This window comes from Odocoileus virginianus, chromosome 26, assembly GCF_023699985.2.
Source record: "Odocoileus virginianus isolate 20LAN1187 ecotype Illinois chromosome 26, Ovbor_1.2, whole genome shotgun sequence".
Lineage (NCBI taxonomy): Eukaryota > Metazoa > Chordata > Mammalia > Artiodactyla > Cervidae > Odocoileus > Odocoileus virginianus.
This window is the reverse complement of record NC_069699.1, coordinates 39,748,870-39,775,787: the sequence shown is the minus strand read 5'-3', so window position 1 is coordinate 39,775,787 and position 26,918 is coordinate 39,748,870. Positions and strand designations below refer to the sequence as shown.

At 46.9% G+C, this 26,918-nt stretch overlaps 1 protein-coding gene across 4 annotated transcripts in view; it reads left to right on the top strand.

Annotated features, from left to right (window-relative positions):
- FLNB (filamin B) overlaps positions 1-26,918 on the top strand; it is a 139,372-nt gene that overhangs the window by 97,903 nt on the left and 14,551 nt on the right. Inside the window, exons 25-41 of one of the 4 annotated variants that reach the window (XM_020887418.2) lie at positions 3,388-3,555; positions 4,582-4,674; positions 5,402-5,525; positions 6,639-6,795; positions 7,808-7,997; positions 10,291-10,538; positions 13,637-13,708; positions 14,461-14,563; positions 15,275-15,415; positions 18,315-18,443; positions 19,187-19,360; positions 20,107-20,265; positions 20,542-20,745; positions 21,668-21,820; positions 21,921-22,043; positions 24,703-24,969; positions 25,578-25,715. In XM_020887418.2, the coding sequence (XP_020743077.1) occupies positions 3,388-3,555; positions 4,582-4,674; positions 5,402-5,525; positions 6,639-6,795; positions 7,808-7,997; positions 10,291-10,538; positions 13,637-13,708; positions 14,461-14,563; positions 15,275-15,415; positions 18,315-18,443; positions 19,187-19,360; positions 20,107-20,265; positions 20,542-20,745; positions 21,668-21,820; positions 21,921-22,043; positions 24,703-24,969; positions 25,578-25,715 (2,643 nt within the window). The remainder of the gene's footprint in view (positions 1-3,387; positions 3,556-4,581; positions 4,675-5,401; positions 5,526-6,638; positions 6,796-7,807; positions 7,998-10,290; positions 10,539-13,636; positions 13,709-14,460; positions 14,564-15,274; positions 15,416-18,314; positions 18,444-19,186; positions 19,361-20,106; positions 20,266-20,541; positions 20,746-21,667; positions 21,821-21,920; positions 22,044-24,702; positions 24,970-25,577; positions 25,716-26,918) is intronic. The other 3 variants (XM_020887416.2, XM_020887415.2, XM_020887417.2) reach the window with 3 other exon arrangements.

Genomic DNA, 26,918 nt, shown 5'->3' with positions numbered 1-26,918 from the left:
GATCAGGTTTTCAGGGATTTCGAAAAGCTGCCCCCGGCTCTCACCTTAAAGATGATATCTGTCTTTCTGATGCCTGCCTCAATGGACTCTGACACAGGCAGGAAGGCCTTCCCCAGTCTCTTCCCAAATAAGAATCCATTTAGAACTTTAATCAATAAGTTTCCCAGGTGGTGTATTTAATCAATAAGTTTCCCAGGTGGTGGTATTTTATGAGATTATTCAGGGTGAAAGGAGTGTTTTAATTTAAACTCCTTTGCTGGTAGTTTGTTAGCCAAATGCATTTATGTGCTTGGTACTAATATGCATTATTGCTTATAATATCCTAATCATAAAATAGCATAAAGAACCTGATTATATAAAAGCCCTAATAGATATAGAGCCCTTTTAAGGGGTAAAGGAGTCCTATTAGAAAACATAAGAAAATTATTCTATAGGTGGTTATTGGGTTGTGATTTGCTTGCTGTGTTTTGCTTGCTGTGTTATGATTGCTGTATTTTTGCCTTTAATGTGCTAAGGTTGTGTTATAAAAACCATTGTTAATATAGTTAAAGATCTAGAGAAATAAGAACTTAGCCCTAGTGTGGTAACAATGAGATGGTTGTTAATTGTCAGTCAGGAGTGCTAGGCAAAAGCTGCCTCACCAAAGTCGCAGAGTCAGTATGGCGTAAACTTCTTAGATAAACGCAACTGACAACTTTTGCAGAAAGATTAATTTTTGTATTAACAAGAATATAATTCTACTCTGTACTATTTCCCTATGACCCTGTTACCTTTCAGTTAGAGTCACCATAAAAAATGGAAAATAGGCTTACAATCACCTGACTGGCGTGAAATGTTAATAGCCTCAAGGCCAGAAGATCATGTGCTAAAAATTACTATAGAATTAGAAAGCAAAAAAAAATCCTGCTCTTCCTAAAAAATCAAAATGATGTAATGCTAACCCTGTGTAATCATGAGTAAGCATCTTGTACCTTGAAAACGTTCTGTGAAAGGGAATAAAACGGGTTGTCAAAAAGTAAAACACCGACTTGGCCCTATCAAGGCTAGTCTCACGTGTCTTCTCTCTCTCTCTCGCCGACGTGGTTCATCCTGAGGGTACCCCCTGGATCCTGCCGAGGCTGGACCCTGGCAAGGGGACAGGCTGAGCGCCCTACATTTGGATTTCTGGAATGACTTCCAGGATGGTGGAATGTCCACTGACTGCTCGCCGGTTATCATATGCAAACATGCAGACACACCCATAATCACTCCTTTTGCATACTGATTGGGAGGGAAGTATTGACATTCTACTCAGATGTTTGTTGAAGCCTTCAATTCAGCTCAGTCGCTCAGTTGTGTCTGACTGTTTGCAAAACCCTATGGACTGAAGCATGCCAAGCTTCCTTGTCCATCACCAACCCCAGAGCTTGCTCAAACTCATGCCCATTGAGTCGGTGATGCCATTGTTGAAGCCTTAATTCATATAAAATGACATTTCTCCTCAAACTTGTCCTTACAGCTCTTTCAATATAGATTTTTTAATTTCTATAATCACTTGCCAAGGAGAATTCAGCCACAGACAAGACAAAGCTCCTGCGGTTTGTGAGCTTTTTGTCTAGTGTTTACAAAGAGAGCCGGGCTTGAGATAATACAGAGCAAGGGAACCTTTTGGAGCTTTGCAAGTGTGCAGTTCTTGGGATGGGAGAGTATGGGTGGATGGCTGTCACCAGGGGCATGACCTGGTGACTCCCACTGGGGAGACGGCAGTGGGGATGAGCATCTCCTGGTTTTGATGGCAACAAAACTATTTTGACTTTTTTGAGAAGGCCTGCTGGATGCCATCAGCTTCAGAATTCCCCTTGCAGAATCGGGTGAGAGGTTGGGCCCCTATGGCTGACTCATCAGCTAGAATTAAATGGCCAAGTTGGAGCATAAGAACAGCAAGAGTCCTGATTGGAAATTTCTCACCGGACGTAGATGGTGCCTCTTTTTTTTTTTAGTTTAAAATTTTCAGGCTCTGTTGCCTCCCAGAGCCAAATGCCAACTTCTAGACCCCAGAATTTTCCCAGACAGAATCATTCAATAAAGCATTGGTTGGTTGTCTTAGTGTCAGGCTTCACAGTGAAAAGAATGCAGAGTTTCTGCCATGAAACATTCAACACCCTGGTTCTAATTTACTTTCATAGGAATTCTGGTTGGTTAAATATTAGTATGGTTTTGGCTGGCGTGACACAAACAAGGTATCTGTCTTACCCACAATGGCATATTGGTTTCCTCTGATGGGCCAGCTGGGGTCTGTTGGTGGTGACGGTTTCCACCACTGGATTGACTACAATGAGTGCATCAGGGAGAAAGGCCGTTGTGATTGATTGGTCATGTCTGCCTGGATCACAGAGCAGGAGAGTGGCGTAGATTGCTTGGTATCTACCACTCTAGGTCTGAAGTTACCTTGTTGGTTCTTGGCTACTCTCCTGCTAAGTTCACACCACTTCCACGGGAGGCGAACTTGGTGGCTGGCTTTAAAGTCTGTTCATTGCCATCGCTTTGAATTCCTCAGCTGTATTTAAAATAAAGCTCCTTTTTGTTTCCAGCATGGAGCATGGTGCTTGTCTTTGCCAGGGTCAGCCATTTACTTCAGTTAGCCGAAAAACCAGATGCCACTGAAGCCTGGCTATTATTAAAAAAAACAAAATCAGAGCCTTGGTTCTTTGTGTGGTCTTTGTTATTTACCACCCTTGATTCTACAAAGTACAAACGTTGTGTGGTGCAAAGCAGAGAAGTTCACATCATTAACTTTGCCAGGCGTCTCGGGGAGCATGAGGGCTCCTATGAGGTGAATGTCGCTCCTTGGTGATGGACTTGACAGCCTGAGGTGTGGTGCTGGGGACACCGTGGGTCCTGTCTCTGGCTGACCTCTGGGGAGGTCTTTCTTGGTCCTCCTTGGTAGAGGAGTCCCTAAAGGCTTCTAGCCTAGCTCTTGTTTCTGTATTTAGTGTTTTACTCAAATCTCAACCTCCCTGCCTTTTGCAAGTTTCAGTAGTCTTTTTTTTTTTTTTTTAATAAAAAAATTATTTTTCTTTATTTATTTGGCTGCGCCAGACCTTAGTTGTGGCATGGGTCCGGATTCATTACCTGCAGAGTCTACTGATACCTTCTACACATCCCCAGTCTGTGTTACAGATGATGGTCTAGTGACTTGTTTACCTAAATCTTAGAGTGCTGTTCAGTACTCTGGACCTAGCACCTGGCACCATGTCTGCACATAGTAGGTGCACATGGATGCACACAGCAAGACGGGAGCTGATACAGTGAAAACCTAAGTGTGGGGCAGCAGGGTGGTTCTGGGTGCACACAAGCTCTCCAGTCACTAAGGGGGGTGTACTTAGAATCCCATGACCTCTTTTCTAGGCAGCCCCTTCAGGGTTCCTGTGAAGGATGTTGTGGACCCCAGCAAGGTCAAGATCGTTGGCCCTGGGCTGGGCTCCGGTGTCCGAGCTCGCGTCTTGCAGTCCTTCACGGTGGACAGCAGCAAGGCTGGCCTGGCCCCTCTGGAAGTGAGGGTCATGGGTCCACGAGGTAGGTACACACCCTTCCTTCCTGTCAATGCTCTCCTGCCCAGGACGAGTTTAGTCATGAACTTAAATTTCTTAAATTACTCTGTCACTCTGTGTGCTAGCTAAACAGTGGGAGTTCATGCTTAAAAAGTAGGCAGGCCTGTTATTTTTCTAGCAGCCTATCTTTCCCCTCATTTAATAATGTAACCCTAAATGTCTTTTTAAAATTTTATGTATATATTTTTTCTGAAGTAGTGACATGAAGCAAGCAGTATTTGGGCTCTCCCATGTGAAATTATCGGAACTGCATAAGTATGTTTTGGTATTTGTGGGTGAGCGGGTGGGTCTGGATTTGGGCAAGTGATGGAGGTGGAGGCATTAACTCTCTTCAGGTTGCCTTGGTGCTCATGTGGGATCACAGTCCAGATTTTTGGAAAGGACCAATACTTAGCCCCTGTGGTACACCACCTTGTCGTTGTCCCAGCTCCCAAGAGAGGAGTCTCTTGGGGAATGGGCTTCCTTGGCAGTTTGACCTGCCCTTTTGCAGCCTGGAAAGCAATTTGGGTTGGGTGTGGCCAGCAGGCCCTTTTGGGACAAATGCGGATGTGTGTTGAAATTTACCTTTTTCGGTAGGTAATCACATTTCCTCTCCCAGCATATAAAAATGTGCCGTTCTCTGCCTCATCTCTTGAGTTATCTGGATTTTCCCTCAATGATGTGTTCTTGGCTTCACAGAAGTGGTGAATAAGGGCTTCCTACTTTGAAGAGGAACTTTCTCCTTAATGGGGTTCAGCAGGAGGTTATGCCCTTTGAAGCTCAGTGCAGAAGTGGTTTTGGGGAAATGAAGTCATAGGACTGGAATTTGATTCCACCGACTTACTGAGCTTCAAGACCTCTGCACATGCGTGTGTGTGTGTATGTGTGTGGGTGTGGGTGTGTGTGAGAGAGAGAGAGAGTGAGGAAGAGGAAGGAAGAAAGAGGGAAAAGCTTTATTTAGACATCTACCTTTATTACAGAGGACACCGAAATAACAGCCTTTTAATTTTAGCTAATCAGAGGATTTCCTGGTCAAGGCGCAGCCCCTTGAAAGCCATTTCAGGGTTCTTTAAACGTGACTGGAAGGGTGACGTTATGGAGACAGGTTTGCATTTTCCCACTGGCTGCTGCTCTGATGTATGGAACCTGAATGCCTCTTGCTGGCCTTGCCTCTGAAATTGCCCTGGGCCTGCCTCATCTACTTCATGAGTATGGCATGCTTTGATTAGGCCCCCCTTCAGTTGACCCTTTCTTGAGACTCTTGACTAGAACTGGGATCTAGAATCTACCAACCTAATGCATGCCTTGACTATGATTTAATGTACTCTCACTTGCCCTGCATGCTACACCCAGCATGCTGGCGCCATAGTGGTTTTTGCTCAAAGGTGGATACAAGTCTTGACTGGCTGGCCCGTTGGTTACCTTTTGCGGTTCGGAGTTCTGGATTCTTTGGCCTTCTTTCGGCTGTAGACTGAAATTGCCACATCCCAAGCATGCCTGACCAGCTTGAAAGGATAGCATGTCTGCAGCATGTGCCCTCCATCAACAAGTGCAGGCAGTCTCCTTAATTATACTCTCGGTCCAACTGAGTGTACTTGAGCCAACAAAAAGCTAAAGGTGTCTCTTAGGGTCATGATTGCCTTTATGCAACCATGAATTGACCATCCTGTCTCCTGTGATTTCTTAGACCTCTGATTACGGCCTGCTTGCCTGTGTGTTACTCAGTGGAAACTCATAGCTCTCAGAGATGAATGTAATATTTTCTTAACTCAGCCCAGGGTGGAGTGAAGGGCAGACCAGGCAGTTCCAACAGCCCTGTCATCTGTTTTTAGGCCTGGTGGAGCCAGTGAACGTGGTGGACAATGGTGATGGCACACATACAGTGACCTACACCCCATCCCAGGAGGGACCTTACGTGGTCTCTGTTAAATACGCTGATGAAGAGATCCCTCGTAGGTAAGCTCCTGACCCTTAGAGAAGGGGTCCAAGTCAATCTCAAAACCTCCTCTCTCGTGATTAACTCTGCTCTGGTGCCCTATCCATCTATTCATCTACCCATGTATCTATCCATCTAGCTATCCTTCTATCCATCCATCTATCCATGTATCCATCCATCATCCACCCACCCATCCATGTACCCATCTGTGTATCTATCCATATATCCATCTACCCATCCATTTGTTTATCCATGTATCCATCCATCCATCCACCCATTCATGTATCCATCCATCCATCCATCCAGTCAGCATCGCTAACCTGCATGCCCTGCACAAGTGTTAAAATACACTAGCCATGGTGTTTGTGTCTCCTCCTCTCTTGGTGCCCCCTTACATTTATTCCTTTCAGCCACCTTTAATGTAAAGATGAGCTGAAATTAAAAAGTGCATTAGTTCATCAAAGTCTTCTTTCTGGTGCGAATTGTTTTCTAATCAGGGCAAAGATTTTTTTACTTTTTTACTAATTGAGAATTTGGTTGACAATAGCATTGTCAAGAGATGTTGTTCATATTAATACAAAGAATGTTATATAAGCTCTTCATCTTGCAGAACAGTCTACAAAGAATTTTTTTAGCATACTTAAAATTTGAATTTTCACCTATACTCCTAATATACATATTTTACATAAAGCTCTAGCTCCATGGAAGTGTATAAATCATAAGTTACATTTGTAGTATTATTAATACTTGATTAATAGATTTTGAATCATCTAAAACACGCTAAAATATAGAATATAAGAGGACCGGATAATATTGAAAGCATCAGTTTTAATATTTTTTCTTTCCATTTTGGTGACCATTGTGTTAGCAAAACAAAAGTGGGTTACATGTGTTTAACCCCATGTTTGCCAAACTATTATGGATATTAGTTGGTATCCCATGGAACTCAGTAAGGGAAAGCTGATTTGCTATATGATGGTTGCATGGTTGTAAATTTCTCTGGATTTAAGGCTCTTGAGTCCTAAATGCTTTAGAAATCCCCCACTCAATCCCAGTCTCTGTGTGAGAGAGGTCAGATGTAGCTGGACTGAAGTGTATCCGTACTGACTTGGGATGTGCATATGTCTGTCAAGTCCCTTTAAGGTCAAGGTCCTTCCCACATACGATGCCAGCAAAGTGACTGCCAGTGGCCCTGGCCTCAGTACCTATGGTGTGCCTGCCAGCCTGCCTGTGGAGTTTGCGATCGATGCCAGAGATGCTGGGGAAGGCCTGCTTGCTGTTCAGATAACGGTAATTTTGAGTGATTTTTCTGGAGCCAAACTGCATTAGTAAGATCTAATTTCCCAGTCAGGGATAAGAATCAGATTTTAACAACCAGTTCCTGATCTCATGAAAATGTTTGTCAGATTTCCCCACTGGAGAGTCAGTAATTGTGCAGGGGAACAAACATGCTCGCCTGAGAAATCTAAGGGTTTAACTCTAGGTACCACTCTTTGGTGAATCTCCCTATTATAACTGCTCCTAAATTTTAAATTTCTGAATGTTTAAAATTACTCGTTGGATTAATTAGGACTAAGTTCTGCTGTATATCACAGTAAACCCCGTGGCTTAACGCATTCATAGTTCTCTCTTGTTAGAGAGGTTTGCAGGCCAGGTAAAGGCCCTGGGTGCTGTGTGACTTAGGAAGGAAGTAGGCACCACCTCTCTGCTCCTCTGTTCTAGCGTGTGACTTCTGTCCCTGAGTTCTCCTTGTGAACCTTGAGGCTGCTGGTATGCTGGCCAGCCAACCCACTTGGCAAGCAAGAAGGAGGAGGAGAGGCAGAAGGGACCTTCCAACGCAATCAGCTCTCTTAAGCAGCCCAATTAGAAGTCCCTCCTAAGACTTCCACCCTCTTCTCGTGTGCTGGACGTTTGTCACGAGTCATGGCTATACTTAGTGGCCAAGGATACTAGGAAGTGGCGTCTCATGTTCTGGGAACAGCACACCTAGCTAAGAATTAGAATCCTGTTAGTAAAGAGAAAAGGGGGAGTGAAGGTGCTGGTGTGGATGCAGGAGCCTCTGCCCCCTTGCCTCCTTACATTTCAGTGGATTTGGAGATAGAACTCTTTGTTCCTTTGACAGAAAAATCACTAAAATTAGCCATGTCCATCACAGATCTGTGACTCTCTGCTTTCCACCACTCGCAAAATGTGTTAAACCAGAAATTCTTTCCCCACGTTAATTAATGAGCAAAATGTGTCAAGGTTTTTCTTGAATGATTAGATGACAACATCCTAAATAGCATTTCTCTATGATCCACAGGACCAAGAGGGGAAACCCAAAAGAGCCATTGTCCACGATAATAAAGATGGCACGTACGCTGTCACTTACATCCCAGACAAGACTGGACGGTATATGATTGGGGTCACCTACGGCGGGGATGACATCCCGTTGTCTCCCTACCGCATCCGGGCCACACAGACGGGTGATGCCAGCAAGTGCCTGGCCACAGGTGAGTGCGCTCAAGGACTTTGGCATCACAAAGCCAGCGCATGCCATCTCATCACTGTGTGATCCGGGCAAGATGCTCAGCTTCTCTCAGCCTCAGTCAGGCTTAGACGGAAGGCCTTTCTGGAAAACATTTAAGTTCACGAAGTTCTTCCAAGGATCAGAGACTTTCACAGGGCTATTACAGAGAGATCAGATGAGGTCAGACGTGAGAAGTGATTAGCACAGTGCCTGGCACGTGGAAACTATTATAATTACTTTCAAAGTGGGTGATTTGTTGAGATTTCAACTGTGATGGTAGCTCCCATTAAAAAACATCAAATGTATGCCTTTCATAAGTAGATTGTTTAGTTTTAGAGATTTACTCAAGAGCATTTCAGGCCAGCACTAGAGAAACCCATTAGAGGACCTAGCTTTTTCCTCAGTACTCAGGACTATGTTTGAGTGTCTCAGGAATTTTCTAGGAATATTTAAGCATCATAGTTCCTTCCATTTCTAAGACACAACCATTTCAGTATCATGGGCAACTCTGATGCTGCTTCAAGCAGATTTCAAACCATAAATCTCCATCTCTGAAAGGAAACAGATTTGCTTCTCTTTAAATAAAACTTTACAGAGGTCTACCCTAGATGTTTCCTATTTCTCTCATCTTATTCTGAAAGGAGAAATGCTTCTTGCTTTTAGGTTGTAAAAGCCAAACTTTGGCAAGGTTATAAATTGGCTCAGCACCCACCACAAAACTGAGAAATTCTATAACATTGGTCAGTCTGCCCCCTCTTAGGTCTATGCTGTTCCAGGGACAGCTGGATTGTGTTTTGGTAACCTGTTGTTGTTGTTCAGTTGCTGAATTGTGTCCAACTCTTTTTGACCCCATGGACTGCAGATGCCAGGCTTCTCTGTCCTTCACTATCTCCTGGAGTTTGTGCAAACTCATGTCCATTGAGTCAGTGATGCCATCCAACCATCTCATCCTCTGTTGTCCCCTTCTCCTCCTGCCCTCAATCTTTGCCAGCATCAGAGTCTTTTCCTTGCCATCCAACCATCTCATCCTCTGTCGTCCCCTTCTCCTCCTGCCTTCAATCTTTCCCAGCATCAGGGTCTTTTCCATTGCGTTGGCCCTTCGCATCAGGTGGCCAAAGTATTGGAGCTTCAGCTTTAGCATCAGTCCTTCCAATGAATATTCAGGATTGACTTCCTTTAGGATTGCCTTGTTTGATCTTGCTGGTTAAGGGACTCTGAAGAGGTGGGGACTTCCTCTTGGCTTTCCAGGCTCTTCTGCCTCCCCCAGCTGAGGCAGGAGACTGCTCAGCCTGGGGTCTCATTTGGCCCCTCCTCTTAGCCTGCCATTCAGGGCCAGACTGTCACCTTCCCTCCACTGCTCACTGTCTCTGTGTGCTTATCACTCCCTGCTGCTCCCACACACTTTGTTTTTTTTTTCCAGGGTGCCTTCAGTTCATACTTTTGCACTCCCTGGTCTGTGGATCATCAGTAAAGGGGTGCCATAGATGAGGGGAGGCAGACACTGGTCATCATTTGGAGGCAAAGGTTGTGAGTCTTCCTTAGCTTAGAGTGCCCATCCTTCAGAATTCCCCTTTCTCAGGAATGCCTCTGTCGATGGGGCAACCCTGGGATGTATCTTTGAGCTTTCACCTAGATGTGCTGTAGGATGCTTCTCTGAAGAATAATCATTGACTGCTTTTTGTTGTTGCACCACACTGCTTTTGGGGTCTTAGTTCCCCAAACAGGGATGGAACCCATGTCCCAGGCAGTGAAAATGAGGAATCCTAAGCACTGGACTGCTAGGGAATCCCTGGTTATTATCATTATTATTATTTTTTGTGACTTACTCCTCCCTTGGTGTTTCCACTGCAGACTGAACTGTCATTCTTAGTGTCCAGCCTGCCTCCATCTGCCCAGTTAGATTTTGAGCATCTTGAGAGCTGAGACTCTGGTGTGCTCCCCTTTGTATGTATCTGGCACTTAAATGCCCAGGATGTGTTTGCTGATGAAAGTCAGCCTTCATCCCCATACCCTGGCATGCCAGCAAAGTGGGTTTAACATACAATTGTCACTCAGAACTCACAGATGCTCCTTATTTAGTTAATAAGTGATGGATAGAATGCTTCCTGGAGAAACATCTTCCCTGGGGCATCTCTAGGCCATCCCTCTGCAAAGCAGCAGCTGAGGGTCTGACGTTCGTTCACAGATACAACAAATGTGTGCAGTTTGTTCTTGGGCCTCTAGGGCAGATGTCTGTGGTCAAAGCTCCCACACTTTCCTCCTAAACTTTTCTCCAGGGCCTGGAATCGCCTCTACTGTGAAAACCGGCGAGGAAGTGGGCTTTGTGGTCGATGCCAAGACCGCCGGAAAGGGCAAAGTGACCTGCACAGTTTTGACCCCAGACGGCACTGAGGCTGAGGCCGATGTCATCGAGAATGAGGATGGCACCTATGACATCTTCTACACAGCTGCCAAGCCGGGCACCTACGTCATCTATGTGCGCTTTGGTGGCGTCGATATTCCCAACAGTCCCTTCACTGTCATGGTAAGGAAACTACCTTCTCTAGAGTTTGTAGTTGTTAGCACAGCCAGTAACAGCTGCTGATTGTTAAACCTGGACTGAGACTTCCTGGGCCAGTTTGGTTTTTTTTTGTTTTTTTTTTTTTTCTGTTAAAAAAATTTTTTTTCCTTAAGCAATCAGGATCTTGCAATAATCTGTAGAGACCTAAGGATACTTTGTCTCTAAGTGATTTTAGGGAATCATATTGGCGATCAAAGTATCCATCATGCTACTGGGTCTTAGGCCATGTCCTGGCCTAAGCCCAGTTCAGAAAAATTACATTTTGACCCAAAAAATGTCCATAAGTAAAACATTACAGTTTTTCCTTCTGCTGGTTCTTCCTCCTTTCCTCTCCCGGAGGAGAGAGGCTCCCATGCTCTTGATATTACAGACTTGTCTCTAATGTACCAGGACTCAAAGTACCTCCAGTTGTGTTTTGGAAAGATTCAGAACTTTGATGGTAAGAGGGAAGTAGCTTGTCTTTTGAAGCTAGGAACATCTGCGATAAAAGGAAGGCATTATGCAAATCCTCTGGGCCAGAGAATGGCTAGACCCTTTAATTTTCAAGTCTGAGTGACATTTAGATCTTCCTTTGATTACTTAGGTTCTTACACAAGGAAAAGGGGTTAGAAACCTTAGGAGAAGTCCTTCATTTCACCCCTAAAACTAAGCATTGTTGGCCCTGTTACAAATGCCACATAGGAGCAGGGATCAGGCTGAGTCTGCTGAACTCAGGCTGCCCGCTCTGCACTGTCGCCGAGCACTGTCCTCACTGATGTCCTTTGATGTAACGGGAGCAGACCACGAAGTTCACAGACCTCGGTTGGCCTGGCCGCATGCATGGCCTCCAAAGCTCCTTCTAATGATTTGACTTTACACAGCAACAGAGAAGGGCATGAAGACCATTGCAGTAGAAGGTCACGTATGTCTCCCACCCTATAAACCATCAGTACCTTTATTCTTTTCCATAGACTTTTGCTTATCTATAAACATTGTGCCCGAGACGTGGAGCCCTTTTATGTCTCAAGGATGGAGATACTTGTCAGCGGTTGACACTGTTGACTTGGGAGTGTTTTCCTCCTTCAGGAGAGAAAGAGATGCAGCTAGAGAGTTTGTGTCCTAATTTACAGAGAAGTCCCAGTTGTAGCTTTAAGGATCTGTTTTAGCCCACAGCAGTTTTTTCTGGTTGGTTAGATTGGGCAGAGGTTGCCATCCTATTAGAGTAATGAGCTGGGGAAAAGAGACCACATTTAGAGGGTGGGAATGAGGAAATCGGAAGGGCACACCAAGGACCGTTCTAGCAGATGAGTCAGAAACCTAAAGTGGGGGCCGCCAAACTCTTTAGGAGGAATGTCCCTTCAGCCCTGGGATGCATACAAAGCAAGACTACTTTGTGTAAATGCTTTTCACCCCTGCCAACGACTGCCAAAGGCAGAAGAGGGTGACACTCGGCACACGATTTAGGTCTTCATTCTTTGAACTTCCTCCAGCCTTTCCTGGTTGGGGTGACTTTTTGTTGATTGGCCTCTTGTGGGTAGTTTCCCTGCCTTTCCCTCCAGTCTTGGGGCCAAAGGGACAGGAGCATCCAGTACTTTCTTTGTAGCCAATATGTGCCGGAGCCCCAGCAGGCTGGTTCGTTTCAATACATCACACAGAGGCGCACAGCAAGGCATGGGTTTTGCAGCTTCTCTGCCTGTTGCCGTTGAGGAGTCATTCATCAAAGGCTACGGCACAGCCATTGAAAAGATGTTACCCGCGGAGGTGTCCTGGGCTCGCCCCCAGTCTGAGATGGTCCGGGAATCGGGGAATAGGGCTGTTTCAAATGTTGAAGTTTGCCAAGCTGCCTTTGTAAGTGAAGCACCTTTCTGACATGCCAGAATTCACAGGAAAGACCAAACATGGGCACGGAAGTTTTCCTCCATAGGGGAGGATTTCTAGTTCTTTTGTTTTTATTTATGTTTTGACTGTACCATATGGCATATGGTCTTCGTTCCCTGACCAGAGATGGAACCTGTGCCCCAAGCAGTGGAAGCATAGAGTCTTAACCGCTGGACCACCGGGAAGGTCTCGCCAGTCCTTTCACTGTAGTAGAAGAGGGAACTGAGAAGGGGCTGTCCCTTAAGTCTCTGGTTTTGAAAAAATGAATTTATAAAAACTTTTAGAACGTTGACTACTATTGACACATACCAAGTAACACCAGTCCCCGTTCCCGATCTCATGCTACAGGGGTGGCCAGTGTTAGGTTTTTTTTTTAACTTGTACAAGAAGCATATCAGTTTCGGGACTTTCCTGGCAGTCCAGAGGTTAATCCTTCATCCTTCATCCTTCCAATGCAGGGGCCACAGGTTCAACCCCTGGTCAGGAAACTAAGATCCCACATGCCATGTGGCATGGCCAAATTAACAACAACAACAAGAATACACCAGGGACTTCCCTGATGATCTAGTAGTTAGGACGCTGTGCTTCCAATGCAGGAGCTATGGGTTTGAACCCTGGCCAAGGTATTAAGATCCCACATAATGCATGGCCAAATAAATAATTAAAAAAAAAAAAAGACAAAATATTAAAAACAACACACCAGTTTACACCATGCACATTGCTTTGCATCTTGCTTCCTTCACTCAATGTGCTGTAAATGCCCTTCTATATTAATTGATCAGACACAATCATCTCTTCAGAGTGGCTACACTGGGGTCCACTGTGCACACTTACATAATTTCCTTAACCAACTCCTTTACAGATGGACATTTGGGTTGTTTTAGCCTGTCCCGACAATGAATAGCACCAGTAAAATCCCTTGCATACATCACATACCTATGGACTCTCCTGCTAGTATTTCTATAGTTCTGCTTCCTAGAAGTGGGGTCATGGGTTCAGGGGTCAGGTGTATTTTACATTCAAAGAGAGGAGGCCAGCTGGCTGTCCACAAAGGGAGGGAAGAATATGGGCTCCCGCTGCAGTGAGTGGCTCCCTGCTGGGCAGGATAGATGGGGGTGGAGGGAAGACCTTGGGTGGTAGAATCTACTGAGTAGTGATGTCCCTCCAGTGTGATTCCCAACTAACTTGCATTTGCCACTGACCAGGCCACAGATGGGGAAGTCGCAGCTGTGAAGGAGGCACCGGTAAATGCATGTCCCCCTGGATTCAGGCCCTGGGTACACTTTTGGTTTTTGTTTTTATGTTTTCCCTTTTCCACGTCTGTGTTTACTCACCCTTCATTTTAGAAAAGCTACAGCCTGCTTTTGGGGGATTGCTTAAGCCCTCTGGGTGTCCTGGTCATTGGTTTGTCCCCACTGATCAGCCCATCACCATGGCCCCCGCTTTCTCTCTAATGAGACCCACCCGTGTCATCGTCTGCGCTCCACGAATCGCCCGCCACCATGTCTGTGATCACGCTCGGTGCAGTTGGTCTCCACATTTAAAGAGAAAGACGGACAGCTGTCCTCAGCCCTCCTGCTGACTCTCAAAGCCGCCACTTGCACATCGGGTTTCTGTTGAGGGAGAAAGCCACTGCTGCTCCTTTCTGCCACTTAAAACGCACCTTCTTTTCCAGGCCACCAGCAACTAAACCTTTCCAGGTGGAACCTCTTGGGACTCACAGACATTGCTGTCTCTCACTTTTCCACTTTCCCCGTGGGCACTGCTGGGAATTTCACAAGCAAACAGCCTAGGGATTTTTAGCAATTGGTCAGCATGATTCCTCCAATCCAGCCCTCAGGTGCTGTCCACTCTGACCCCAGAGCCAGTTAGACAAAGCCCACAATGCATGGGCAGCCATATCCTTGAATCCTGGCTGGACGAGCTTGCAAAATTCCCAGTTGCTCTAACCCGCCCCCTGCAGCTTCCCCAGCCCACACTGGGGAAGTGTTGCCCACTTTACCCAGTGACCGCTGCTTCCTGTTTCTAGGTAACAGAAGAGGCCTATGTCCCAGTGAGCAACATGAACGGCCTGGGGTTTAAGCCTTTCGACTTGGTCATTCCATTTGCAGTCAGGAAAGGAGAAATCACCGGTAAGCACTATTGGGAAAGCCCTCTTGTCCTCACTGGCTCTCACTAGCTATCCATACGGTGCTCAGGAGCTGGTTCCACCTGTTCCCCAGACCTGGGATTCAGAACCCAGCATCCCTGGCTGTAGGGAGTTGGTCCATGAGCCCCGGAGATCGCAAAATGTTCTGTGTATTTATGTGTGTTTCTGAAGAGTGGGTTCATTTATAACTTGCATGCTGAAGAAAGGACTAGAAATTGTCTATAGGGGGAGAGCCACTGTGTGATATCTCTCTTGATTGTCAGCTTCCTCTTCCCCCGCCTTTTCCTGCCTTTTCTTACTCTTCCACTCTTCCAGATGTGACATTTCCCTGAGGTCTGTTGTGTAAGAGTTACTTCTCCTTGCCTTCTTTCAATGCCTGCTTCTTTCTGACTTGATGCTTTACTGATCTGATTGGTCATGTGGTCTTCTCAAGTCCTGTTTAAGCTTCTGATGGCTGTCAGTTCAAAAGACCCTTTGCTTGTGGGTTGCCTGCTGCATTTTGTGGAAACACAAGAGAACAGAATGAAGGCAGGTATGTCTCTGCTTCCTGTTACGGAGCTTGGTGTTTTACGCAGCAGTGAGTGTTCTTGGGTCTGAGAACCTTTGTTGTGAAGGTCGCCTGTGCCTCTGTGCTCGGCTTCTGGCGGGACAGTCTTTGGTGGGGTCACTGTCCTGTCTCCATGTGCTCCAACAGGAGAGGTTCACATGCCTTCCGGGAAGACAGCCACACCCGAGATTGTGGACAACAAGGATGGCACGGTCACGGTCAGATACGCCCCCACGGAGGTTGGCCTCCATGAGATGCACATCAAGTACATGGGTAGCCACATTCCTGGTGAGTCGGGTTCCGCGCCCCTGCGGCCCAGCCCCGCAGGCCTCCAGGAGTCAGGGAGTAAAACCCTGGGAGGCTGTCGTCAGTCGTTCAGTCAGATGCTGTGCAGTTCTTGGTGGCAGACTTGGGGATGCAGTGTGGGCCTCCCTGCAGAACCAAGCAGCCTGTGACCCCAGCAGATCCGGCTAATTTCCAGCAGGGACAGGTGCAGCCGAGTGTCCCGGGTCACAGTGCAGGCCCTTCAGTCTGGGATTGTTTGTCTTTATCACTGTGCCTAGCATGGCCAAGGGGTGAAGCAGGGAGAAAAAATGTGAGACTTGTCGAGGGACTTTCCAGCCTGGCCTGCAGAGCCCGAGGCAGCATCAGGGTTTGGGACAGGAGGAGAGGTTGTGAGAAGAGGATATGTTGTTTTATTGTCACTCTGCCCTTGACAAGGAAAGCCAGCTCAAATTTCACATCCATCCACTAGCACATGTGTGCTGTGCTCAGATGGGTCCGGATTTTTGTGACGTGTTGGACTGTAACCCACTAGACTCCTCTGTCCATGAGGATTTTCCAAGCAAAAATACTGGAGTGGTTTGCCACGCCCTCCTCCAGGAGATCTTCCCAACCTGGGGATGGAACCTCCTGCGTCTCCTGCATTGCAGGCAGATTCTTTACCCTTGAGCCACTGGGGAAGCCCAGCACAGGATTACTTCCTTTTTCTTTAAATTGTTTAAATAGTTGTTTATTTCTTAGTGTAATATTTTAAGTATGTAACCTAGCCAAGTAGTTTAAAAACAGTGTGGAGGAAGGTTTCCTTCCCACCCCTATCCCCTATCTACCCTCTCTTTGAACCTGACCGTTACTGATTTTTTACTTTAGATTTTCCAAATAAGTTTTAAGACTCTTCGAGAGATGCGAATACAGATTTTTAATCCCTCTTTGTTTTGTAAACAGTAGTGTTCACTGCTCATTATTCTGACCTTACTCTTTTCACCTAACATTATAGCCTGGAGAGCTCTGCATGTCTGAATAGTAAGAGTGTGTTCATGGTGTCCCACCGTTCGGGTGAACATCACGTGTACACCCGCTCGAGGACCCAGTAGAGTTCTTTCCTGCCTTTTGCAACCACTAGTCCTGCTGCAGTGGATAGCTTTTCACATCCGTCCTCTCATACCTACAGGGTGTGTCTCAGAGATTGGGTCCTCAGGGGAGTATTCGCAGGATGCAGGCACAGCTGTCTGTCTGACAGGTCTCGGCAAAGCTCTTCCTGTTCACACATCCACCCACCATGTCACAGAGCACCTGCTTTTCCACCAATTTGCCAGTGGAATATGCCGTCAAATTTCTAGATCTTCACCAAATGGATAGTTAGAAAACAGTATCGCTTTGTTTGCATTTCTCCTATGAGTGAGCTTGAGCAACTTTCTATATGGCTAAGTATTATATCTGTTTCTTTTTCTTTGAACTAGACATTTGTATCCTTGGCTCAATTTTTCTGTTCAATTATTGACCTTTGTCGTATCAGTTTCTGAGGGCAATTTAAATATTGGGGAGATTAGCCCTTTGTTATAGGAGTTGCAAATATTTCTCCCAGTTTGATGTTTGATTTAGTTTATGTGTAAGGATAATATTTGTTCAAAGGAACAGTGTATTTATCTGCTTCTATTTAAATATTCTGAAGATGCAGATACAGAGAAAGTAAAAAAATGTCTTCCTACCATATTCCTTCTACTTCCACAACTGTCTCTCTATGCCAACAAATAAACATGCAATTTTGTTCTCTTTTGGACTGGGAAAATGATATTACATAAGGGTCTATTATAATGGGTATATATTACTATATGGACTGTAGCCCACCAGGCTCCTCTGTCCATGAGATTCTCCAGGCAAGAATACTGGAGTGGAGTGCCATGCCCTCCTCCAGGGCATCTTCCTGCCCCAGGAATCAAATCCAAATCTCTTATGACTCCTGCATTGGCAGACAGGTTCTTTACCACTAGTGCCGTATTACTATATAGGGTATTATTATATAGATATTATAGTGAGTATTAATATTATATAGGGTATTAATATTATTAATATAGCAATTATCCTTTTTATTTTTGTCTTCTACTTTTACCAAGTATTTAATTAATCATAATTAACCATAAAAGAATAAAAATTTCCCATTTAAAAGTCTTTCCTTCTCCAGCATACCAAAAAAATTATATAAGTTTTAGGAAGAATTGTTAAATTTTAATTTTTTCCCTTTTGCTAGTTCCCTGCCTTGATCCAGTTAATATTAAAATACTCAAAAAAACCCAGTCATCTTTCAACGTGGTGAACAAGTATTTTCATTGCAAATGAAGTATGTCTTATAAATAATTAAACGGTAGTAAAAACACCTTTTTCTCTTTTTAATGTAACACATATGGATAATCTCTTGAGTTAGTACACATAGATCTCCCTCATTATTTTTAATGACCTACAAGTCCAGTGTTTATTTAACCAACCCCCAATCATTGGACTGTGGCGTCTTTTCCTAATTTGCATCTGACCACTCTGAAAATGGAAGTGCTTGTTCAGGGTTGGAGGTTGGAGTAGGTGGGCCAGAGGACCACAGTGAGAAGGATTCCTGGGGCTGAGTGCACAAATTTTGAAAGCCAGAAGCAAATGTCCTTCCGAAAGGCCCTCCCAGTCACACTGCATGTAGTGGGGCTCATTCCCACTCTGTGGAGCTGTTCCCTCCAGCTCAGGACTGTTTGTCTCCTGTGATCACTGAAGGGTCCATAGTGAGTAGCCCCTCCTTGGGTGTCCTAGGATGGTGAGCCCCGCAGTCTCCTCTTGCTTCTGCCCTGCCCAGGACACGCCTACCCTGCTGTTAGTTGAATCATCCCTCCATGAGTCCCAACATTGTGTGTGTTCTTTGCAAACCCAGAGAGCCCGCTCCAGTTCTATGTGAACTACCCCAACAGTGGGAGCGTGTCTGCGTACGGCCCGGGCCTGGTGTACGGAGTGGCCAACAAAACCGCCACCTTCACCATCGTCACCGAGGACGCAGGAGAAGGTACTGTAGTTCTCGGCTGTCTGCTTTCACTTGGAGAGTTTAGGGAATGCAGTTCCGTGGAAGCCTTTAAAAATGAGGCTCCTGAATGGTAGAATCTATCTTGTCTTTTCTCTCATATGAATCTCTTATTAGAGCTCCTCTGTCTTTTACCCAAAACAGAAATTTTAAAGTCCTTTGTGTTCTGATTAAAGTCACAGTCATACTATGAAGTGTTGTCTGTGACTTGCCTGAAATCTAAGTGTATTTTGGTACGTAACATTTTTCTTTTTTTTTGTACCTATACATGTATCCCCAGGGCCACATGAATGATTTAGCAGTTTATTCTAGATAAAGCTCTATGCCTGTGCCCATTGTCATCACAGACATTTCTAATGTGTGGTTTTAATGGGATCTTCTCGGTGGCATCCAGCCCCAATCAGCAGCGATGTTTCTGTGTGTGACACTCTCTCCCGTATGTGTGCTTGGCTAGTGGGGTTCCGTCCCTTCCTCGTCCCACCCATCTGGAAGAACAGAACTTGAGGGTCACTTGCAGGAAGAATTCCGAGGGTGGAGTGTGCTCCCCATGGCACTTTTCACTGTGTCAATCACTTTATTCTGACCTACCCGCCTTGCCTGTGGCTCCCATGGCTAGTGTTGGTCTGTCTGTCCTAGCATCAGGGCTGTCCCAGAGGAGTGCTGATCCCCTTTGAAACAAAGAAACCCTCTCCCTGATGGTCTCCCCCTCCCTCTCCTCCCATTCACAGGTGGCCTGGACTTGGCTATCGAGGGACCCTCAAAGGCCGAAATCAGCTGTATTGACAACAAAGATGGGACGTGCACGGTGACCTACCTGCCCACCTTGCCGGGCGACTACAGCATTCTGGTCAAGTACAATGACAAACACATCCCTGGTAGCCCCTTCACAGCCAAGATCACAGGTAGAGTCGCCGGGCTTTCTGCTCCAGTAAGGACCTCTCCCCTCAGACCCAGAGCAGCAGGCTGGGCATCTGTCTGAGATCAAGTCTCATAGCAACTCCTTGGGAACAAACTAGGGGTGCAAGGCCAACACTGGATGGACTAAATTCCTCCTTCAGCCAGCAATCCCGGGAAAAGCAAGCAACCATTTTTCAGGCACTTTTTTTTTTTTTTTACGCACTTATTTGTGCCAGTCTGACTTCAGGGTCCAAAAAAGAAGCCCTCAAAGAGAGGCACTCAAATAATATGTACTGCATGAGTGGATGAGCTCAAAGATGCTTATCAACATCACTCTTAGATTTTTGTCTCCCTTTTAGTGATGGGGAAACTGAGGGTCGGAGAGACAGTGACTTAGCTAGGTTCACCGGTATTCTGGGATTCAGGTGGAGACTATCTGACTCAGAGCTCTGCTCCTGACTCCCACTGTGCTCTGTGTTCAAATCCTGCTCTCAATGGGATATAAACATAGTCTGTGTGGACCCAGGTCTCTAGTTCCTGCCAGCTACTAGTCGTCCCTGTAACCAGGCATAAGTAGCAATCATTCTTTCTTGGTTAGGTCTGCTCCTTGTCCGGGGCACTTTTTTTTTTCCACTTAACTTTGCTTAACTAATTCTTGCCTGTCCACCTGTAAATGGTGTGTGATGTTAGGACTCTGGAGAGTTAGGGTGACCATGTGTAACCGAGCTATGTTGGGGATGGTGTTTCTCAGACGACAACAGACGGTGCTCTCAGGTGAAGCTGGGCTCAGCCGCCGACTTCTTGCTCGACATCAGCGAGACTGACCTCAGCACCTTGACGGCCAGCATCAAGGCCCCGTCCGGTCGTGACGAGCCTTGTCTCCTGAAGAGGCTGCCCAACAATCACATTGGTGAGCCCAGGCTGCCATCTTGAGTGGGAGATGGGGATTCCCACCTTGTCAGGGATCCCAGCCCTTTTGTGGGAGATTGGTAGCATCCTGGAATATGATGTGATGTGCATGGTCAGAATCCAAGCACTTCCACCTTGTGATGCTAACAACCCTCTTGGACATTGCTAGAAAGTCAAGAAAGAAGTCCTGTTTCCATTCTTTCAAGCTTGTCTCCCTTCTGCTTCCTCCCCTTTACATCACCCTCCCACCTTACAAATAATCTGTGCTCCGGTCCAGGCATCTCCTTCATCCCCCGGGAGGTGGGTGAACATCTGGTCAGCATCAAGAAGAACGGCAACCATGTGGCCAACAGCCCCGTATCCATCATGGTGGTCCAGTCGGAGATCGGGGATGCCCGCAGAGCCAAAGTCTATGGCCGTGGCCTGTCAGAAGGCCGGACTTTCGAGATGTCTGACTTCATTGTGGACACAAGAGATGCAGGTGTGTGTGGGAGTGGACCCAAGGGAAGAGGCCCAGTCCTTTGGAATGGGCTTCTTTTTGCTCAGATTGTTTTGCCTTTTTATCCTGCCAGCTTTCTTTTCTTTCTGAGCATCCTCAAGCTATCGATCTTTAGATGTGGTTATCACTGCAGCCCAGGGTTAGCCGTGAGCTGTTTCATTATCGATACTCCCACCATTGTTCTCAGCTTCCCAGGGTCTCCTTGCTTCATCCTAAGCTAAGAATGTTGGGCCAGCTGGCCAAGGTCATGTTTAGCTGAGCAGGACTTTCAAGGAAATGAGGAATTTCTTCCTGTTTGCTCTTGGATGGTCTGGATTAGCTTGGCACACTCCAAGCTACTCCACCTTCCAGAGTCATGATCTTCTGCCTTCATGAGTGACAGGCCGCTTCACTGACTGGACAGAGTCACATTCCCCAGGGAAGGAGCTGGAGAATTTCTGGTCCTGATAGGCTGATGTTCTCTGTTGATTCCTCAAGTTCTTAAAGCTTTAGATCTGCTGTCTTAGCGGTTCCCTGGCAGGACAGCCAAGGCATCTAGGAGCAGTTGGAAATGTCAGATTCTCAGGCCTGCAGCTGGTAATAAACCTCCAGGCAGTGCATGCCTTTCTTGGAGGCAGGAGGGGTATGTATCTTCTCCAGTGGGTTCTGCAGGACAGGTGGTCGGTGGGATGTTAATAGATAGCCTTGAGAAAAAAGTATGGTCAAGGCCATATTCAGCCAGGTTATTTATTTCACTTCAGGAACCTGTAATTGACTCTTCTGCCCAGGGCTGTCCAACAGGGCCACTGTTACTGTCTTTTCTGCTGTCTGGAGCATTTGCTGGGATGGGGGTCCTTTCTGCATTCATCAAGCTCCCCTTCGTGATGAGTTGCTGTCATCGTGGCCCCGGGCAACTGTGTTGCAGGTTATGGAGGCATCTCCTTGGCGGTGGAAGGCCCTAGCAAGGTGGACATCCAGACCGAGGACCTGGAGGACGGCACCTGCAAGGTCTCCTACTTCCCCACCGTGCCTGGCGTTTACATCGTCTCCACCAAGTTCGCTGACGAGCACGTGCCTGGTATGTGTGGTCCCCTCTGCTCTCTGCATTCCGTGCTTGGTTTTCTGTAAACTGTGTGTGGGCCCTGGGCCGCTCTCAAGGGCTGTCTCGGTTTTTGCAGGGAGCCCGTTCACCGTGAAAATCAGCGGGGAGGGAAGAGTCAAGGAGAGCATCACCCGTACCAGCCGAGCCCCGTCTGTGGCCACTGTTGGCAGCATCTGTGACCTGAACCTGAAAATCCCAGGTGAGCCTGAGGGGCTCGTGGGTCCAGGCAGTGGGCGCCACTGGGTGTCCGGGCTTGGCCCAGAAGGTACTGTCCGTGTTTGCTGTGGGGGACTACTTTTTGAAAGTGAAAGTGAAGTTGCTTAGTTGTGTCTGACTCTTTGTGACCCCGTGGACTGTAGCCTCCCAGGCTCCTCCATCCATGGGATTCTTCAGGCAAGAATACTGGAGTGGGTTACCCTTTCCTACTTTTTGAATTTAATTTTGTTTATTTACTTGTTTTCACAGAGGCCTATCCATGAAAAGTAAATCTACTTACTTTTCCTTCTTCCAGGTGAAAATAGCTTTATCACATCCCTTGGGGGAAAAACAGATAAGCTTTGAGAATTCACTGGACTGGACTAGCAGTGGGCAAGTGACCCTACTGATAATCATATTTGCAAAGAAGTGTCAGCCCAGTGACATCCTTCTGATTCCCATTTGTCCCTTTCATTCCTAAAATTGGAATGAGGGCTGGGATGCAAGGCTGGGTGGGTGGCTGGGCCACAGCTAGCCCTTTGCCCAAATTAGCCAGTCAGCAGCCTTAGTCTGTCTGAAATGTGGCCCAGTTTCTTTCTATTAAGCAGTGGCTGTGTAAGTCACTTGAGGCTCCTCTGGCATGTGCGATGTGGAGTTGTAGATTTTATGGAGACAGAAAATCTAAACAGTCTTCAGATGAAGCTCATGTTGTGATGAACTTCTGGCTTCTAGATAAAACTCCACAGTGTCTCCCGTCTTTCCTAACTTGTCCCATGTCCATTTGCTCTGCCTTCACAGCAGTACTTGATGGTTTCTTCCTTTTTGGATGTCGGTAAAAACCTCATTACTGTAGTGTCCAGACTAAGAGTCCTTAAAGAGAGATGCATGGATTATGATCATAAAAATTCATGTGCCAGACTTCCCTAGTAGTCCACTGGTTAAGACTCTAAACTTCCACTGCAGAGAGGGTGTGCTGGTTCAATCCCTGGTTGGGGAATAAAACACTGGTAATAAACCTCACTATGTGGTCAAAAAAAAGAAAAAGAGTTCATGTGTTCACAACCGGGGGAAGTAAGTGTCACCTGGTATCCCACCATTCATGGAGACTGTGGTTCATGTTTGAGGTCCAGAGCTGGACCTAGGGTGCCTCCAGCCTCCTAGACAGACAGGCTCCATCTCTGGCCACACTGATGCACTTCTTGCTCACTATATTGTGGGCATGTTTCCACACTAAAATACACGTCCCCATCATCTTTGATTGGCTGCCTGACAGTCCGTCTCACCTCTAGGTACATGCATCATCATTTCAGGTACTCTCATCTCCATCCCTGACTTCTTTAGTCAGTGCCCTGTGACATCTGTCATCACAGTGGACTGATGCCCAGGAATGGGATTGCTGGGCCCACACATTTCAGATGCTGCTATGCCTCGGCGGCCAGTCCTCCGGAAAACAAATTGGTGTTTCTCCATTTCCCCACCGGTACTGAGTAGCGATTTCTCACATTGATGGAAAGAAAGTTTGCAGTTCCATTTCTCCAGTCACTAGGCAGATGAACTGTGTTTTCATTTCTTCACTTTCCTTATTTGGGGAATTATGTTTCCTGTTCCCTTTGCCTGTCTGTGTCTTCTCTTTGTGTGATGAGGACCGTTACCCTTTCTCTCAAGTCTCGTCTGACTCTTGACTCCTTCCTCTTTTCAGTGCTCCCTGATAACTGGTGAAGACTCCCCTTCCCCCTCCTTACCTAAAGCATCCCCTCTCGTCAACTAGAGGGGAGCAGAGGTCCTGCAGACCCAGGCCGTGTGGGCTGGCCTCCCCTCAACCTCCTTCCTGCCTCCTCAGGGCTCAGAGTCATGAGCTGCTACCTGGAGCCCTTAGGGCTGGAGGGTGCGGTTTTGTGTTATCCTCGGTGATGGCATTACTTGGTCACCTGGCTTGCGGCGCGCCTGTCTCCACCACGTCATGCAAGCACAGTCGCCGGCATGGCTGAGCACATCGTGCGGAACAGACACGGTCTGCTTCCTAGCACTGGGGACCCAAGGCGCCGTGTTTCTGGAAGCATGGCTTCTGGTCTTCAGTTTGCTCAAAGCTTCGCTCACGCGTGGTTTTCCCTTTGCCACTGGGACCAACCCAAGTTCACTTTCTCCTCTGAATGCATTTAGATTTGTTACCTAGCATTTGTCGATGCTTCTTGACAGTGCTTTTTTCTGTTCTTACCTATGGAGAAGAGCCCCTGTAAGCATGCCGATAGCCCCATGTCACATTGGCTTAGAAACATCTATAGCCATCATCGTTGTTATTTACACACTGTGACTATCAGCTCAGGCTCTGGTTTGAAAGCTCTGTGTGGAATTAACTGAGTTAATTCTGACAGAATTAACTCATTAACTCAGCTCCAGCCAGGAGGGCTGTGCAAGCGCTTGTCAGTGCCCCCAGAACGTTCTCTGCAGTGGGTGGCTGGAAGGGCCATGCTGTCTCCATGCTGACAAGCACCCAGGGGTTTGAGGGAGACAGGAGGGCAGGCATCCAGCCTGGATGAGAGGAAGCCTGAGCACCCCCACCCCTGGGCTGCACTCGCTTCGCCTTCTGCTGCTTGCCCTGCGTGTCCTGTCCCACCTCGGGCCCTCACCCCGACCCTCCTCTGTTTCTGCCTGCCCCCTTTCAGAAATCGACAGCAGTGACATGTCGGCCCACGTCACCAGCCCCTCTGGCCGCGTGACCGAGGCGGAGATTGTGCCGGTGGGGAAGAACTCGCACTGCGTCCGGTTCGTGCCCCAGGAGATGGGCGTTCACACGGTCAGCGTCAAGTACCGCGGCCAGCACGTCACCGGCAGCCCCTTCCAGTTCACCGTGGGGCCGCTGGGCGAGGGCGGTGCCCACAAGGTCCGGGCAGGCGGCCCTGGCCTGGAGCGAGGAGAAGCCGGAGTTCCGGGTGAGCGTTCTGGGCAGCTTTCTTTTTGTTTGAGGAGACTGAACTCAGCCCGGTGGCGTGAGCACCCTGCACCCTTCGCCCTGTTCTGAAAGGAAGACTTTGTGTGCGTGATTCTGACTGGTGGCATGAAGGGGCTTTCTTTAAAACAAGGCTTCTGTGGCTAAAGACATTTGGGAGTTGCTTGCTAACCCAAAACTAAACAAGTGTCTCCCCGAGGGACTTCTTGGAGTCTGTAATTTAAGGGTGAGTGTTGTGAGTGTCTCAGAAAGGATCAGGGTCATAAAACTGTTTCCTGAGCATCTTGCAGGTATGGAACATGCTGGAATTCTTTAAAACTGATGGCAGTGGTCTCTTGCAGTGGTGCTTGCTGGGTGGGAAAATCTGTGGAAACCAAATTGCACAATCTCTTCTTGTTCTGGCTCGGTTTGCATGTATTCAGAAGACGCTCTGATGCCATGAACTTTGTGTAGTCATGGATGGTACTTAGCACACATTTGCAGTGCCCCTTGCTTGGGCTCTGCTTGGGATTAGACAAAGAGGAAAGCGCTGGGAACAAACGAAACCCAGCACCAGGGCTCAGTCACTGACCAGATGTTTCTCTGTCTCAGCGGAGTTCAGCATCTGGACCCGGGAGGCAGGCGCCGGGGGCCTCTCCATTGCTGTGGAGGGCCCCAGTAAGGCTGAGATTACATTCGATGACCATAAAAACGGATCTTGTGGTGTGTCTTATATTGCCCAGGAACCTGGTAGGTACTCAGGGCCCAGTGGAGGACATTATCCTTGTTTGGGGATGGTTGGTTGTAAGGAATAGAAACCCACTGGGCTAGCACCAGTAGAAAAGGAGCTTTTCTGTATGGGCACATGGGAATGTCTCCTAGAAATCCAGTTGTGGTGTATCCCGCGAGGCCTGAAGGAGCAGGAAATCTTGTTCTCCTTGTCTCTTGGCCTCTCTCTTGGCCTCACACTGTGTACTGTTGTTCAGCTGGTTCATTGTCCCCACTGAGCAGCCTCTCTGGACCCGCCTCGACCAGAGGCTGGCGTGTCTGCCCCGGAAGAGGGGCCTCAGCATCTGAGCTCCCTTGAGCAGGGGTCTCAACCTTTCCTGTGCCACGGATTCTTTTGGCATCTGGTGAAGCCCCTGGGGACCATCTCGGGAAATATCTTTAAACACATGAAATAAATTACTTTGGATCATTAAAGAAATCAATTAAAGTACTGTTTTCAAAATCTTTTTAAAGGAACAGATAAGTAATGTAGCAGTGTATATAGGTTTTCATGAATATGTTAAATCATATGACTTTGTGATGGTCTGTCAACTGCCGTAGTTTCTAAGTGGTAAGGAGTGTAACTGCTCTGTCAGGATACATATAAAACTGAAAAGTGATTGTTTTTTGGTGACAAAAATCACAATTCTTAATGCACTGTGGGTTCTTGTCAGTATTTCTAGAGGAAGGCAATGCTAAATTACAGTTAGAGGTTAGTAGAAATAAAGATACAGTTTTCTCCCATTCAAGTTTGGTGGATCTGCTGAGTCCTGTGTAGCAGTCCTGTTGGGCCCAGGTTAAGGATCCCCGCCCTTACTCCTTGACTGGATTCTCTTCTGTAGTCATCACTCTGCTTCTGCCCCTGTTCTCACAGTTTCTGTCCTACTCTTCATTGCTCAGGATCAATAATGGGATCCTAGTTACATGAGGCCCTTCTTATTCTTAAGTATATCATTTTTGATACAACGCTTGGCCATAAGCCTCTCCTTTGGAAAGAAATTGGGCATACACGCCAGATATTAATGTGTGTGTGGGTTCACATATACACAGGCAAAGCACAAAAGATACACTTCAGCGCTTTAGTCTTTGAAATTGCTAAACACAGTATCTAAGATGGGGAAAAAAAAAGAATACATGCCCTCATTCAACTAAGAAAATCGCATTGGCCTGGTGTGAGCCGTGTGA